The sequence below is a fragment of the Antedon mediterranea genome, chromosome 3 (genome assembly GCF_964355755.1).
Source record: "Antedon mediterranea chromosome 3, ecAntMedi1.1, whole genome shotgun sequence".
Taxonomy (NCBI): Eukaryota; Metazoa; Echinodermata; class Crinoidea; order Comatulida; family Antedonidae; genus Antedon; species Antedon mediterranea.
The window spans coordinates 32,066,221-32,082,952 of NC_092672.1; the positions used below are offsets into that span (position 1 = coordinate 32,066,221).

The window sequence follows — 16,732 nt, forward strand, 5'->3', positions numbered from 1 at the left end:
AAATAATGATTTTTCTCAAAGCAATATGGAATAGGTTGAGTCATTTGAGTGGCCCATCCTGTTGTATATCAGTTTACCTGCCAAAGTCACTTGGCTCAATCAAGGCAATCTAACAACAGGATGATGAGCTCCGGAGATCAAAGAGTTTATCTGTGGCTGTGACACAATCAGTTCCACGCTCCTTAACACCACACACCACAGAAATAGTACAGTACTGTTGGTATTTGTTGCAGCCAGACATAAGATCAAATGACTGTTACGAGTTCCTATCTTTGCAAGGCGAGCTCAGTGTGTGGTTGCCTTGGCTCAATCCTACAGTAACATTGGTGTGAAACTGCTCTTCATTCAAAAAGCAGTATACAGTAGTATATTATAATAGAAAACAAATTCCGAAGGTTACACTAATGTAATTTTATTATCTTAATGATAAAAACTTACTAAATTTATAAAAAATTGAAAAATATGCAACACAACATCACCATTCTAGAACTGCAAACTGTCTAATTATTGATGTATTCAATATTCCACAAAATAATAATTTGGTATAATATATAAATATAAAGGAAATACTTTCCTATGAACAAACTAGGGGAAATGATGTTGACAGTCCTTATTAAGGAGACACTTTGTTCGGTCCCGAAGGTGTCTCCTTAATAGGTGTTTAACTGTATTATAAGTACTATAGCTAATTTTAAAATAAATAAGTTCTACATACATCATTTAGCACTGTGAACTTTTACTACTGTAACTGGAAAATTACAATATTGTGAAATTGATTATTGGAAATTCTGAGTCTAAAATAATACAATGAGTTTTTTTTATCCAGGGCTCTCCTTTAACATTATTAGCAATAGTACCACCAGTGCCATGGTATAATTAAATTCACTTAAAATAGGCTAACAAGATCATTTGATTGCTTGGTCAATAGACATCTCCAATGACATTGATTTGTACAAGAGATGGCACTGACAATGATATCATCAGCCAACACAGCTTTAAGCTCAGTCTACACTATAGCAAACTAGTTTGACAAAAAGGTGTGATTTGATCAAATAGTGATATGCCCACATATGGTAGTGGTATGACATCATCATGTCCATATATAGGCACATCACATTTTTTTGTCACATGAAGTTTGATAGTGTAGACAAGGCTTTAGTCTACACAGGAGACTGCATTGACAATATCTTTTGAAGATTGTGAATTTGGCCTGTACAAGATATGGCATTAATGAGGATCTCATCTGCAGTATGTGGCATCAATCTGCACAAGACATGGCAGAGCCAATTTCACTTTGCGTCTGTATGCCGAATCCTTCTGGATTGGGTTTTGTTCCAAGTAGACCGTCTGTAGATTGGTGGCGTTGCGTAGCTTATCTAGGTCAGCAAAGTTTTCCAGCAGATTTCCATTAAACTTTTTGAACCAAAAATATATATATATAAAAATATGGATTTCAAACAGTGTACATAAATCTGTCTACACTATAAAACTAGTTTGCCAAATAAAGTGTGTCTAAATATGGTAGTGATATGCCCAAATATGGTAGAGATATGACATCATGTGCATAGACAAAGCTTACATAATATAGTAAATAAGTAAAATTTGAAAGTACTATACATGAAAATTAGTTTAAATTCTTACCCAGAATTCCTCTAACTTGACAAGATGTCCAACATTCTCAATCCTTTTGACCTTGTTACAGGCCAGGTCAAGGGTCGTTAGGTTCATATTCTTTTCTAATCCTTCGATTGCTTCAACACCATTGTGACTTAAGTACAATTCTTCTAACATTTCCAATTCATCTAAGTTTTCTATTTTAGTAATTCGATTACTCTGAAAATAAAGGTTATATATTATTTTGACATTATGGCAGTGTGGTTAGGCACCAACATTATTAGTGTGCACATGTTGGTTCATGTTTGAGTCTTCATACTTATGAGGTCAAGTTGTTTTACTAACCTGTATACTTAACACTTTCAGCTTTTTAAGAGCACCTAAGTTTTCAAGCTTTGTTATCTTATTCTTGCCAATGAATAAGCTCTCTAGGTTCACCAGTGCATCCAAATTTTCCAGTTTCTGAAATAAATATAATACATATTTCATAATTTGTCAACAGTGTTGAGGCATGTCCAAGCATGTGTCTAAATACACGCCTTTATGCTGCTATATTGGCATAGAAAACTAGGTGAACAGTGGACCATGCAGATAAAAAACATGGAAGGTTGACCTCTGACAGCCATTTCCAGTCTTTTACATGGTTTTATTACTGACATTTTAGGAGAAGCAGATCAAAGGTTTAGAATGAGATGATAATGAGCCCTATTGGACAGTATAAGATCAGACAAATTCATCTAATTCATGGAAGCTCTCCTTCACATGACACACTACTCACCCTAATTCTATTGCTGCCCAACTCTAACATAATCATCTGGGTCAGTGAAGAGAGGTTGTCAATTCTTGAAATCTTATTTTGAATCAGGAAAAGCTTCTTTATCTTCACCAACAACTCCAAGTTCTCCACTACACGAATGGCATTAAAAGACAGATCCAGTGTACTGCAAGGAGGAAAGAGTTGTTGAAAAATGTGTGTGTATTCAGGTAAAGTATTTGGTTAAAAGAGGTATATGTGGACCGGTTGCCAACATTCACCACAAATTGCTCACAGGACCCTATTTTATGACATCTTTTAACCTGACTATATTGTTTCAATCTATCTAGAACCTGTTTCAAAAACTCAACACTGCACATGACTTGTTATTTATTTAATAAAAATGTCAATAGATAGTAATTTGTATTATAATAATTTAATTCAAATATTTATCCCATTTTCTACTTAGTACAGTACATACATATCTCAAAATTAAAATTTTTACAATAAAGTTGTATCTTGTATGGTGCAACAGCCATTTAGCATAATATTTGTGTACAGTGCATTAGAGTATGATTTAGATTACTATTTATAATACTTACTGTAGGTTTGTAAGTGTTTGTAAACCCTCAATCTTTTTTAGTTTGTTGTCATAGAGATCAAGATCTTCTAATGTCACTAACTGTGCCAATCCTTCTATCTTCTCTATTTCATTTTGACGTAAACAAAGAGACTAAAAAGAAGTAATAATTCAAAAGGTTAAATATGGTCTGGGAAAACTAGTTATTAATACTGTAGACTAATTAAAATACAAAAGAAATTGGCCATCTTACAGTGGAGTATTACTACTGTAGATACATAGACCCCATTTGCACTTTGTGTCTTGGCCCTGGATTGAGTTCACATTCAATCGTTTGGGACCGATCCAGCGTGTTTACACAGCGGCCCTGAAGATTCACTTTACTTCATTTTATCAAGCCAATGGTCACGACTCAGGGCTGGCCTAACTTTATGTTGTATTCACACGCGACCCATCCCAAAACGTAAGTGTAAATGGGGTCTTAGATACTTACAATTACTTGATAGAGCACTTCAAGATGTTGGATTCTATCAATCCTTCGATGATTTAGATCAACGTCCTGTTATAAAACAAATTAAAGTATTTTATTTTTAAACAAAATGAGTACAAGTCATATAACACATTATTAAGTGTACTTTATTTCTCAAGGATGTAAATGTGCTGGGTGGCTCGTTAGGCACTTTAATTGTATGACCCACTATACAACCCCTGGGAGAGGTGTGTCATTGACAAGTGCATTAGGTGTAGTATTTACTGTAGCATCAGGATCGATGACAATTGGCTGAGGGGGTGGCAACTGAATTGTGCTGATTTGTTGCTGTTGCGGCTGTGTGTCACTTTCTCCATCAGATTCATCAGACATCTTGTTGGCTGGTTTCCAATTCCTACAATAAAAATAATTTAATTAAAAATAAAATAAAAATCATCAAATTGACAATAAATGGAAATCTGATTTTTTTTCCTGCTACTACTACTAGTAGGCCAGGCAGGGCCTAGACTAGTACTACTACTGCTGGCCTATAGGCTACTATACTAGCCTGCCCTCCTAGCAAGTTAGTAATACTACTAGGCCTAGTAGGCCTAGCCTACTATATACTACTTACTTATACTAGCTAGGCTAGTAGCACCGGCGTATCTAGGCCTACATATACAGCGCTCTAGTTAGGCTTGGAACTAACCTAGCCTTTGACACCTTGATATATTTGGCATATGCCACACAATACTTACCGTCGATAACAATAATATTTAATTTTAAGCCTATTATTAATGAGAAGTTTTGATTTTGGAAAAAGTAACCCCTAGCTCTAGGGTAGGTTGAAGAGAGAAGTCGAGTGATGATATTGAGAAAAAATATTAGTCTAGCGCCACCATTAATATCGTCACCGTAGGAGGCGCTCTTTAGCAACAGGCTACACGACAAAAAGTCGGAGAAACAAAAACTTGAAGAGAGGAAATAGTCGAATTTGTACCAATATTTAGTAGAAAAAGGTAAGTCTTTCAATGAAATTAACTTTTAAAAAGAAATAGAAATATTTAATATCCACAGTGGATTTTAAAATTACCTTATTTTCAATGAATTTTGCTACCAGCTGTGCAAATCTGAACGCCATATTTCGCCGGTGTGCTGGCGGTGGTGTGACGTTCGATCCGGTACCGTACAGAGCCTCTGAGGGTAGAGGGCCTAGTGGTACAGTAGTGAATCTAGGCTAGGCCTGGCCCTAGTATAGACTAGTTACAGGCAGTTAATAATAGTTAGTAGAGTAAATCATAGGCCTTTTGTTTGACTCTATTATAAAATGTTATGTGACACATTTTTATATTTTGGCATAACAAAGTTAAACCACCGAATCACCACATAAATTATAATTAGGCCAATAAATAAAATAAAAATGATTTAATCAATTCAATTCACTATAGGCCTACATTTTTTCTTAATAAATAGGGCTAAATTTGTTTGACGAGACTTGGGTCTTCTTGTGGTCTATCTCTAAAGTAAATCTAAAGTAGCTAGTAGAGTAGGTAGGGAGAATGTGTTTTTTATTATTTTAAAATTTAATTGTATTATTGCGGAGTCTGCCAAGAGTCTGCATATACAATACAGTACAGGTATACAATTGATTACTTCATTGTAATTATTATTATATATCTTATAAATCTTTAACCTAACTTATTTTTGCTACATCAAACTCTTCCAAAATCAAATCATTCAATCACAAATATTATTTATATTTTCAGATTAAAGACACTTGGAATGACATCCCGAAAAAATGTAAAGCAACCACGTACAACGTATAACAGTAAAACTAGATCTGGAACTCAATATGGTATTGAGAGTGACGAAAGATACATGGACGAGGGGGGAACACGTTTATTATTGAGGCCTGGAACTACAGAGATGGCACCTCACAGAGGACTAGAAGAGGATCGATGGAATGTGGCCATTCTTCTCTTTCTGTACATCCTTCAAGGGATTCCATTAGGCCTAGCTGGGAGCCTACCACTTGTTCTGCAAGCGTACAAGATCTCATACAAACAGCAAGCCATGTTGAGTTTTATATTCTGGCCTTTCAGTTTAAAACTACTCTGGGCACCGATTGTGGATTCGGTTTTTATCTCAAGATTCGGTCGACGGAAAACATGGCTGATCCCGACACAATATTTAATTGGGACAACAATGATATTGCTCTCATGGAATGTGAAGTCTTTTCTTGGGGAAAAAGGCTCTAACATAGAACCAAACGTTCTTGTCTTAACAGTGTTATTTTTTTTATTGAACTTTTTAGCAGCTACTCAAGATATAGCGGTGGATGGGTGGGCCCTTACGATGCTTGCAAAGCGTAACCTAGGTTACGCATCCACGTGCAATTCTGTTGGTCAGACTGCTGGGTATTTCCTTGGTAATGTTGTTTTTCTTGCATTTGAATCAGCAGAGTTTTGTAATGCATATATTCGCTCAGAACCAGCTGATGAGGGGTTGTTTACTCTCACAGGTTAGTGAAAGTAAACAAGATTTCATTCATCAATTTGACAAGTTTTAATGAGTAAAGGCAGTATCACCTCAATTGGTTGCAACACAACAAAATTCTTTGGCTTATTATAAGTAAATTCTGCTTATATGCCCCTCTAGATATTCCTTCCCACGTTCTCCTATGGGTTGAACTTCAATAGGTGGTTTGTCCAATTAACTCTCAATCTCTGATTTAAATTTATATACTACAGTATATACACAATATTAAACACCTTTAGCATGTCTGTTTTCTAGTATATTCTGAAATGTGTTTTTTAATGGCAAGTTATTAATTAATATACTGTACTATAATTCTACCTTAATGTACGGCACACCTGGACATTGCATATCAACAATTTTTAACCCAAACCTCTGTATTGTTAAATATTTAATTACATTGTATGTATTGTATAATTAATTGTTTTGCTGTACTGTTTCATATGATTAGTATTGATTTTCTTTTCAGATTTTCTATTTTTTTGGGGTCTAGTATTCATCATTTGTACGACGCTAGTATTTATTTTAAAACATGAACGTTCTGATCAAAAAGAGGAAGAATCTATAGAAGGCGTTGTAGGAACGTACAAGCAACTATATAAAATTGTAAAACTTGTTCCAGTAAAACAATACATATTGATCGCACTTACTATAAAAGTAAGTACTCATATTTCGGTTCCTATAAATACAGTAGTGTTCAATGTAAACCCTGATGTGAAACTGTTTTATTAATTACAACTGTAATATTGACAAATTTAGAAACAAGCAATATATCTTATTTATGTTCTAGTGGGGATTAAGCTCTGTCTACACTATCTAACTTTATATGACAAATAATGTGATGTGCCCATATATAGACATGATAATGTCATATCATTATCACTACCATATGTGGGCATATCACTGTCATATTTGAGCACATCACAATCAAGTTTGTGTAGACAGATCTTTATACAAGATTATATACATTAATTTAACCAGCTTATTATCTCTCTTTTCAGATTGGTTTTGCAGCCACTGACAGTGTGACGGGTTTAAAGTTAATAGAAGCTGGGGTACCCAAAGAAAGGCTAGCCATGCTTGCTGTTCCATTGGTGCCAATACAAATTATATTACCTTGGGTTATAGCTAAATATACTGCAGGGCCTAAGCCGCTTAATGTCATGCTGAACGCTATGCCCTTTAGGTAAGCTACACTTGAAATAATCGGCAAATATTTTGAAAATTGTATAGGACCAAGTATAATCCTATGCTTGAGTGTAATCCCATTTAGGCTAAATTTGGACATAAGTCTGTGCTAAATAATGTAAATTGTCATTGAAAAGCATGTCTATCTTCACCAAGGACGCCAATATGCTTTTATTTATTCATATTATATTTCATTTATTTTACCCATGAATATAAATTATAAACATTGTAACATAAAAATAATAATAATTATAACAAGGGAAGGGCTTAAAAATAGTTTAAACTAATCAAGTGCAGGTTTGTCCTTATTTTGCCCACTGGGTCAATCAGCCAGTTTAATTTTTACTGGCCATCAATTATTATCATTGATTATTATAAGTTTTCTGTGAGGTTAATTATTAAAACTAATATCTTTGGTTTTATAGATTATTAATGGGAATTGTTTTTATGTACATTGTAAACTGGACCCCATCAATGAAACTTGAAAGTGGTGAATTTCCTAACTCTTATTATATTGTCATTCTGCTGTGTTACGCATTCCACCAGGTAAGATATAGACCAAAACTTTACATTCTAACCGAAGGACGAGTCAATGTGGTATATACTGTACATGCAATCAGCTTCTTTACGTCCTAACCGAAGGATGAGTTAATGTGGTATATACACGCAACAAGCGGCAAGGCAATATCTAAAATTAAATTTATGTCTTTATTTTTTTTTAGGTGACACTTTACTGTATGTTTGTATCTATTATGGCATTTCATTCGAAAATCAGCGATCCACTTATCGGTGGTACTTATATAACCCTCTTGAACACTGTTGCAAATCTAGGAGGAAATTGGCCAGCAACTGTTGCGTTGTGGCTTATTGACTTCTTGACGTTTAGGTCATGCCACGGTGCAGACGCTGGCTACGATTGCGATACCAAAGAAGAAAAAGAGGTATGTTTGTTATTTTATTATATCTATTTATACTTTGTAACCTCTTCAGTCAAAGACTGGTCTCCCAGAGGGCCCAGTTATGATCAGTTGCTGTGTTTTTTTTATTATGATTGTTGTACTTGTGCTTGCCTTTTTATGTGCTTTTTAAACATGTATATGAATCTGAGTATACCACAAGAAAATGAATTAGGGGTAATAAAGTTTAATTGTTTGAATATAAGAGTAATTTCATAATAAAGTATTTCCCAGCTCCTTCAACCAATCATCTTTTCGGGATTTTGTAGGTGTGTTTGAAAGCGGGAGGTGTGTGCAGCATTGACCTAGATGGTTACTATGTTGAAAGTGTCATTTGTATTATCATTGGTTTTATATGGTATCGATTGATGGCAAAGAAAACACGACAATTACAATATCTTGATGACTCTCAGTGGAGACTTTCTGTTTCAACAGTTTGACAGTTAGCAGAGGAGACAGTATGATGCTAGCAATACAATGCTGTATCTCCACATATAACAATATTTATCCAGTATCATAGGCAAATTCCATAATACAGCATCTCATGTGTATCACATATTTTACCTGTATCATGGTTAGGTTAAATGTTAGGTTAGGGTCTATGATACAGGTGTATATATTTATGTATATTTGATTATTGAACAATCTTCATGATCTTTAGTTCTTACAGAAGAGGTTCATTGGCTCCTAGTTTTGAGAAATTTAGGATGTGTTTTAATTGACAAATGTTTTTAAAATTGGAGATTTTACTCAAAGACATTGATATTTGCCAAATGTTTATGGCCATTTCTATTTACGATAGTTTCAATGAATTTTTCCTAATTATATATATATTTGTTTTCAAATTAATTCATACTTAATGAATCAAAATAATTATTAAGTTTCTTAATGTTACTATTAATGAATTACTTTATATTGGAATTCTAATTAAATAGATATATTTCAACACTTGTTTAATGTTGTTGTTAATGTTGTTATAATTTTTTTTTACTGTTTATTGGCATTTTATTGTCAACTTTTTGTCTTAGTAGAATGTCTGTTATTTGAAATGTTGATTCAAGACTCGAGGTGTTTTCTTGTGTTTGTGTCCTTTCACTCTTGCATGTGTTCCTAAAAAAATTATTGGTTATTCATTGGTACTATGTTGTTCTGTTTCCTTAACTGCCTATTGTTCTTAACTACCTCAGTATACTATTAGTGCTATCCACACCACCAAATGCTTTCGTTGTAGTTGTCTCTATTTTAAACAATATATTAATTAACCCAATTAAGTCATTGGGTGTGTGCCTAAAGAAATAAACATTGTACGTTGGTAATATTTTTGTTCTGGTTTTAAGTTTCTTTGTCTTATTCTAACTAAAGACCTCTCTTACCACTAAAATCTCTAGGTGTGTGGCGTGGTCTCTATTTTAAACAATATATTAATTCCTTGGGTGTTTGCCTAAAAAAATTGAACATTGTTTAATATTTTTGTTCTGGTTTTAAATTTTTTTGATTCTTTTTCTCAAATCAAATACCCCTCTTACCACCAACGTTTATTCTTTAGCAGTTGTTTGGTGGTGGTCTCTGTATTTTAACAATATATTTAGATTGTTAAGGTCTATTGAATACACTAGTTAAAGATGTAGCGAAAACCCAATAAGGTTTCAAATAAAATCCCAAATCCTTCATTTCAAGACCATGATTTGCAATGTTTACATGTACATGGTGCTGCTGTGTTCTTTTTGTATCCTAGGACCATGATTTTGTAACTATGGATGTACGTATCTGAAATAATAATAGTAAAATGAAAGTGAATAACACTAAATCACAAATACAATCATTTTCCCTTCATATTCCAATTCTCTTGGTATTTTCTGTACAAGGTCCTACATAAATATTGCTACTTAGTTCGGACAATGATACACAAACTCGTGGTAGTTGCTTTAACCGTTCTTTATTCTTCGGTAAAGTCTGAAACACAAATAAACTCAATGAAAACACGCACAAGGCAGCACAGCTGCGTGTGCAAACAACCCCGCAAAACAGCATAGCAGATACATACATACAGTCAAACTACTACTAGTAGCACTACACGAGGGCTAGCTAGGCTAGGCAGGCTTATGGCCAATTAGCTGATCGAAACACTTAACTAAATAGCCTAACAAATAATTTTTATATCCAAGTCAAGAACATTAACACAACTTAAAGGTTATAATAACGTACGTAGTACTCCCACGTATCACTGTCAGAAATAAGAAAGTTACAGTATCTACTATTAGATAATAAGCGTTATAATTATCTTGCTGACAATTCTGCGTACAATCAAATAAAATATTTACGCCACCAACGTCAAAGTTCGAAATCCGAAACACTCCCGCCTCGTGACAAATTGACATGAGTCACAGTACATATTTCGAAAAATAACCACAACAAATTAATTAAAATTAAATGCAGTAATTAAATGTTCACGACTCAAGTAGTTACATAATAAAGCATTCCTTATTTAGAAGAAAACCCGTGGTTAAGTTCTCCCACAGTTGCAATCAAACACAACTTATGTACAGGCCTTTCCTTAATACTTATATTCGATCTTTCAACAGTTTTAATCATGGCCTTCCGAACGAGATTGTCCTTCCCTGGCTTCACATCCACAACTATTCCCCGTCGCCAATGTCCACGTGGTGCTGCAACCCCCTTTAATCCAGGTTCCAGTACTAGCACTAAATCTCCAATCTGCAAATTTTCTCTTGGGTGAAACCACTTTGAACGTTGTACTAATTGAGGTGGCATATAACACATCCAACAATCCCAGAATGCATGAACACGTCGTTGTGCGATGTCGACAATACTCTTCTGATTCGTTACCACTTCCAAGTTCGGTTGCAAGAGTACGGGTTGTCCATGTGGAAATAGAATATCATTACCAGTAATTGGCGGTGATTCAAGTGGATCAGGCCCATCCGGAAACAATGGTCGTGAGTTTATAAGATAAGTCACTTCACTCAAAATAGTCTGCCATTCAAGGGCACTAAAACGGCGATGATGGTAATCGACTACGGCATCTAGACCTTTACGGCAACTCCTTATAAGCGATTCGACAACTCCATTCATGTGAGAAGCGTAAGGAGTATTGAACTGCCAGTCGAAAGATGTATTGGTTTTCCTGAATTCCATCTTTAATTTTAGTTCGTCCCATGATTTGATCCAATCTCTCAACTTCTGCTGAGCGCCGACGAAATTGCGGCCATGGTCACTAAAGGCGGTTACTGGGTGGATCCCCCGCGAGCAGACAAATCGTCTCCAAGCATTAATAAATGATTCTGATGATAGAGAATCCACTAATTCTAATGAGATAACTCGTGTGGTCATGCAGGTCACTATCAGAATGTTACCTTCTGTATTGGTATTACGAGTGAGCTTGATAGAAATCGGTCCAAAGAAATCAAGAGCTACGTTACAAAAGGGTGGTGTATGCGGATCGCCTCTAAAACTGGGAAGTTCTCCCATTTGTTGGCTAAGTAAACTCCTACGTCGAGTTCGACAGAACATACATTTGGCAGCAATATCTTTAAACAATTTGGGTCCTCCGAGTATGTAAATTCCACGTTTAAATGTGCTTGCAACAGCCACTCGGTATCCCTGATGACCAATCGTCTTATGAATATATTTGGCAAACAACTCTACCAGAAATGATCCTCTACGAAGAAGAATCGGCCGTTTTTGTTGTTCAGGGATATGAAGCTTGTTAAGTCTTCCCTCGACCCTTATCATACCACTCTCGTCCACTTTAGGGTTTAGCTTTCTAGTACTCCAAGCATCCAAACGATCGTTCGCAGTGCGCTGAGAAACGTAGAAGAGTGAAAATTCAGCCCTTTGCAGTTCGTCGGCAGTCAAAAAGAGGGTTTCTGGTCGCCTTTTTAAAATGAATCGACGACAGTATGCTATTCGGTGAACCAGCCTAGTCCAATTTGACACGGTGTTGACCAACAGGTCTTCAAATGTAGGCCTACCTCTGACAGCTGTAACATAATTCGTTTTGCGTAGAGACTCCGTTGTGTACTCCTTTACAACCATTTGTTTTAACTCTGTGTCATAGTCGGGTTCATAGTTTGGCCATTGGTTAGAACTTTGAAAAAGAAAATCTGGGCCTTGAATCCATTTCTGAAGGTCACTTGGGTATATTGGCTTGGTTAACTGATCCGCTGGATTGATGTTAGAAGGGATGTAACATAAGTCATCAATAAATGTTGGAAGTGTATCCTGAATCTCTTGAACACGAGCAGACACAAACGGTTTGAAGGTCCTGGCGGGTGACCTAACCCAAGACAGGACAACTTTCGAGTCGGTCCAGAACTTGCATAGACTAACATCTCCTACCACTTCTAAGACAAGTTTAGCGAGTCGAGCCATGACAACAACTGCAGTTAACTCTAATCTTGGAATTGATCTTTTCTTTAACGGTGCAACTAGAGCCTTTGCTATAACGTATGTCAATTTAACTCCTGCTGGGGTATCCCAACGCAGCCAGATGACAGAACCAAATGCAGCTTCACTAGCATCACTGAAACAGTGTAACTGAGGGTAAGCAATAGAATCCTCAGGCGTTAGCTGACGTGGAATTTCGAATCCCACAAGATGATTCATCTCCTTTATAAAACCTTTCCACATAGTTGTTTGCTCATCATCAAACACGTCGTCCCAATCAAGCCTAGCTGCCCAAATCTCCTGGAGTCCAATTTTATAACGAATACTCACAGGGCTCAACATTCCTAATGGATCCCACAACCTGGCAACAAGACTGGAAACTTTTCTTTTGGTAAGTGGAGTCTGTTCTTCATCGAATCTATCAAGTTGAATTGTTACAGTGTCATCTAGCTTATTCCACAAGTGGCCTAAAACACGTGTGTGCTTCTCTTCAGGGCACTGGTCTACCATCGGATGGTTAGAATGCCACACTTTGATTTCGAAAGATCCCTTTCTTAGAATACGAGTAACCTGCTCAACTGCCTCAACTGCATCGTTCGGTTTTGTAAATGAGTCGGTTATATCATCCATGTACATACGATCTTTGATCCTAAGAGCCCCTATAGGATCTGAATCGGCGTTAGCCTCAGCTAGTAAACGAACGGCCATCATAGAAATGTCCGGTGCTGGTTTGTCCCCAAACGGCAAACGCAACCACTGAAAATACCTAATATCCTTTGAGGTATCACCAAATCGCCAGACAAAACGATGAAACTTTTGATCACGCACTGATAATGCAATCTGGTTAAACATCTTCCGAACGTCTCCAGCTATGGCAATTCCGTACTTCCGCCAGTATAGAAAGCATGTCACAAGTGAGTTTAGGAAATCTGGCCCTTTGTGGAATCCGTCGTTGAGACACAACCCGTTAAACTTAGTAGCGGAATTCCATACAATTCGAATCTTCGTTGTCTTGTGTTGCTGATGGACAGCATGGTGTTGAAGGTACCATCCTTCATTTCTGTCTTCACTTGGCGTAAGCTCACGCGTAAATCCATTGTCAAGGAGAGCTTGAATTTCATCATTGTAGTCATTGATTTGCTTGTTTTTTAGCAACCTAGCCTCATGTGAAATCATCCTCGTCACGGCTTGTACTCTATTACAGTCTAGAGACTCAGGAAATCCATCCTTCCATGGCATTTCCACGGTAATGCGGCCCTTCTCATTTATTTGGAGATTTTTTCTACAATGTTTGATAAACTGAGATTCAGCGATCTCCCTATCTGTACATGTACACAAGGTTGTTGGTTTAACTCCAATGACATCGGATGTATATAAAAGCTGGGAGTCGTCCATGAAAGTTACGTTTGTGATGTGGCTGATGACATTGGAAGTTGGCTTTGGAATGGTTTGTCCAATAATTGTCCAACCTAGAGCACTTTTTGCCGCAGTTGGCGATGTATCAGGATCAGTTAATGAACGTATTGTTTTCAGTGGTGTAGTAAGACTTTGATAGTCGTATCCAATGAGTAAGTCGATCTCGGCTTCCTCCGCAGGCAAATGTTCTTTAACTACCGTTAAATGAGGGTGTTCGTCAAAGATATCTTCGCCAACAGATGGGCTATCATGGGCAGGCTTTTGTACACTAATTGCAACCAAGTCGTATGCTTTCAATTCCTGTAGTGGTCTGACTCGAAGTTGATACCTTGCACTGTTTTCTTGTACGATGCCCCCTCCGGCCACGCCATAAGTAAATACAAAGGGCAGTCCGTTTAAGCCTAGACTTTCAGCGGTGGAGCACTTGACCAGAGTGGTATCAGCACCACTATCAAAGAATGCGACAGCTTTCTGCCAATTGCCCTCGTTGTCTTGTATCTCGACATATGTAGTCGGTGAGTAGCGACGACGTTCGGCATGCCTCGTCGAATTCATTTTCGAAATTGTCTGGTTCGTTGATGGAGGCAAAGACACGAATGGATTTTGACTGGGCCCTGCTACAGTCTGACGTAGACTTGGGTTTGCTCCCGCCTGAACTATCTGAGGTGAATTTATTGACGTTTTATCTAAATTCATATTTGAAACAGTTTGGTTAGTTGATGCTGGCAAATATATGAATGGATTCTGACCTAAGTTGGTTCCTACCTGGTTTTCGTGGCGTACAATTGGCCGTAGATTTGTGTTCGCTCCCGCCTGTGTTTTTGGTGACATTTGGCTTTGACAGAAACCATCTGCGTTGTTAATTCTCAAAGTGCGATTGGGTGGGCAAGCAATCAGTCGGTGGTGAAATAGTTGACATACAGAGCAGCGTTTTTTGTCATGTCTGGGGCATCTGAACGCACTGTGATTTGTGCGAAAACATAGGAAACATCTTCTAGCTTCCATTATCATTAACCGTCTCTCTTCGTTAGATTTTGAGTTAAAATTAGGGCACTTTATAATCAAGTGACGTGAGTGGTCAGTGCAGAAAGGACAATCATCCGTGCTAGTTTCAGCACCTTTAAAATTAGATTTCGGTGGGAATTGGGTAGTATTTTCAAGTGTACTAATTTGTCCTGTAATGTGATGAGTAGATGCATTTTGATCGCCAAACATATGAGGTTGCTCTCGACGTTCCCTTGCTTCCGTTTCACTTCGTAAGAATGAGATCAAACTTGGTATTGTCGGCTCATCTTGCTTTATCTGCCGCATGTATTCGAAACTTAATTCAGCATCGATTTTCTGACTCGCTAGTTCAACAACTACTGACGATGAGAGTTCTAATTCTTTTCCAAGTTCACGCATTCGTCTTGCAAAGTCTGTGAGTCCATTCAAAACAGGCCGCATTTCCTTTGCTGTTGCTGACTTCATTGGCTTCAACATCTGAAGTGTCAGAATAACATCACGAACAATAGCTGAAGTCGGGACCTTTTCCTTCAGACGAGCCCAAGCTCCATTATCACCTTCAACAGAACAGCAATCAGCAATATGATCTTGAATAGATTTGGGTAACGCATCACCATTGAGCAAAATCATCAATTTTTCTTGGTCACCTTTAATACCAGCAGATTCGAAGTATTGGTCAATTCGTACATGCCAAGAATGGAAGTTTCTTGGAGATCCATCCCACCGTGGGGCTGGGAGTCCTGGTGTTTTAATTGAAGGCCGTTTGTTGTCTGAGCCGTTTCCGTTCAATTTTATTGTAAGCTGTGCCACCATGTCAGACTGAGCTTTAATTAATTTTATCATCTCTTCATCTTTTCCTGCTGCAGTTGGCTCACCTTGGGAAGAATGAGCGGTTTGCTCATTCCTTGAAAACCTTCTGTACTCTTGATATTTTTTCTCCACGTCATCAGCTGCTGACATTAGTTCTGCATGTAGACGTGTAGTAGTGTTAGTCTCATCAGGTGGTTTGACAACATCCATAGCGTCAAGTAAGTCGGTTATCTTTCGAATTTTCTTTTGTATATGGTCGAATGCCACTTTAACCAGTTCCGGTTCGTCTCGGTCGAGAACACGGGTAAAACGGTCCCTTGCCCTCGTTAGATGACCTTTAAACGAACGGTGTTTGACCTCGAGCTCTTCGAAGCTGAGGTCGATGAACGTATTTTCCTCCATTATTAAGGGATTACACTTTACTAATTCGGACAATGATACACAAACTCGTGGTAGTTGCTTTAACCGTTCTTTATTCTTCGGTAAAGTCTGAAACACAAATAAACTCAATGAAAACACGCACAAGGCAGCACAGCTGCGTGTGCAAACAACCCCGCAAAACAGCATAGCAGATACATACATACAGTCAAACTACTACTAGTAGCACTACACGAGGGCTAGCTAGGCTAGGCAGGCTTATGGCCAATTAGCTGATCGAAACACTTAACTAAATAGCCTAACAAATAATTTTTATATCCAAGTCAAGAACATTAACACAACTTAAAGGTTATAATAACGTACGTAGTACTCCCACGTATCACTGTCAGAAATAAGAAAGTTACAGTATCTACTATTAGATAATAAGCGTTATAATTATCTTGCTGACAATTCTGCGTACAATCAAATAAAATATTTACGCCACCAACGTCAAAGTTCGAAATCCGAAACACTACTTATCCAGAGTTATAGTTGTTTAAAATGACATTGTTGTACAGTGATTATGATTTTAAAATAAATATACAATATTAGGCCTATATATATTTTTTAAAAATTAAATT

General features: G+C 37.0%; 3 protein-coding genes across 3 annotated transcripts; 1 reads left to right on the plus strand and 2 right to left on the minus strand.

Moving 5' to 3' along the window:
• Positions 1-445: 445 nt before the first annotated feature.
• On the minus strand, positions 446-4,289 carry LOC140045236 (uncharacterized). Its single transcript, XM_072090063.1, has 8 exons — positions 4,176-4,289; positions 3,703-3,832; positions 3,442-3,507; positions 2,971-3,101; positions 2,393-2,555; positions 1,960-2,076; positions 1,642-1,833; positions 446-1,413 (listed from the first exon to the last, which is right to left on the minus strand). Exons 2-8 carry the CDS (start codon positions 3,808-3,810, stop codon positions 1,240-1,242), a joined length of 951 nt encoding a protein of 316 aa, XP_071946164.1. The 5' UTR covers positions 3,811-3,832; positions 4,176-4,289; the 3' UTR covers positions 446-1,239.
• Positions 4,290-4,330: 41 nt separating this feature from the next.
• LOC140045235 (acetyl-coenzyme A transporter 1-like) lies at positions 4,331-10,150 on the plus strand. Its single transcript, XM_072090062.1, has 7 exons — positions 4,331-4,436; positions 5,184-5,938; positions 6,422-6,609; positions 6,954-7,138; positions 7,566-7,686; positions 7,863-8,081; positions 8,366-10,150. Exons 2-7 carry the CDS (start codon positions 5,200-5,202, stop codon positions 8,534-8,536), a joined length of 1,623 nt encoding a protein of 540 aa, XP_071946163.1. The 5' UTR covers positions 4,331-4,436; positions 5,184-5,199; the 3' UTR covers positions 8,537-10,150.
• Positions 10,151-10,577: 427 nt separating this feature from the next.
• LOC140044309 (uncharacterized) lies at positions 10,578-16,136 on the minus strand. Its single transcript, XM_072088787.1, has one exon. It carries the CDS (start codon positions 16,134-16,136, stop codon positions 10,578-10,580), a length of 5,559 nt encoding a protein of 1,852 aa, XP_071944888.1.
• Positions 16,137-16,732: the final 596 nt, after the last annotated feature.

Excerpts from the sequence above, each read along its gene's own strand:
- LOC140045235 (XM_072090062.1), top strand. The coding sequence starts at position 5,200 with ATGACATCCCGAAAAAATGTAAAGCAACCACGTACAACGTATAACAGT. Across the intron at positions 5,939-6,421 it reads GGGGTTGTTTACTCTCACAG|ATTTTCTATTTTTTTGGGGT; the intron begins GTTAGTGAAAGT and ends TTTTCTTTTCAG. Across the intron at positions 8,082-8,365 it reads ATACCAAAGAAGAAAAAGAG|GTGTGTTTGAAAGCGGGAGG; the intron begins GTATGTTTGTTA and ends GGGATTTTGTAG.
- LOC140045236 (XM_072090063.1), bottom strand. The coding sequence starts at position 3,810 with ATGTCTGATGAATCTGATGGAGAAAGTGACACACAGCCGCAACAGCAA. Across the intron at positions 3,102-3,441 it reads AAGTGCTCTATCAAGTAATT|TCTCTTTGTTTACGTCAAAA; the intron begins GTAAGTATCTAA and ends ACTTCTTTTTAG. Across the intron at positions 2,556-2,970 it reads CAAACACTTACAAACCTACA|TACACTGGATCTGTCTTTTA; the intron begins GTAAGTATTATA and ends TCCTCCTTGCAG.
- LOC140044309 (XM_072088787.1), bottom strand. The coding sequence starts at position 16,136 with ATGGAGGAAAATACGTTCATCGACCTCAGCTTCGAAGAGCTCGAGGTC.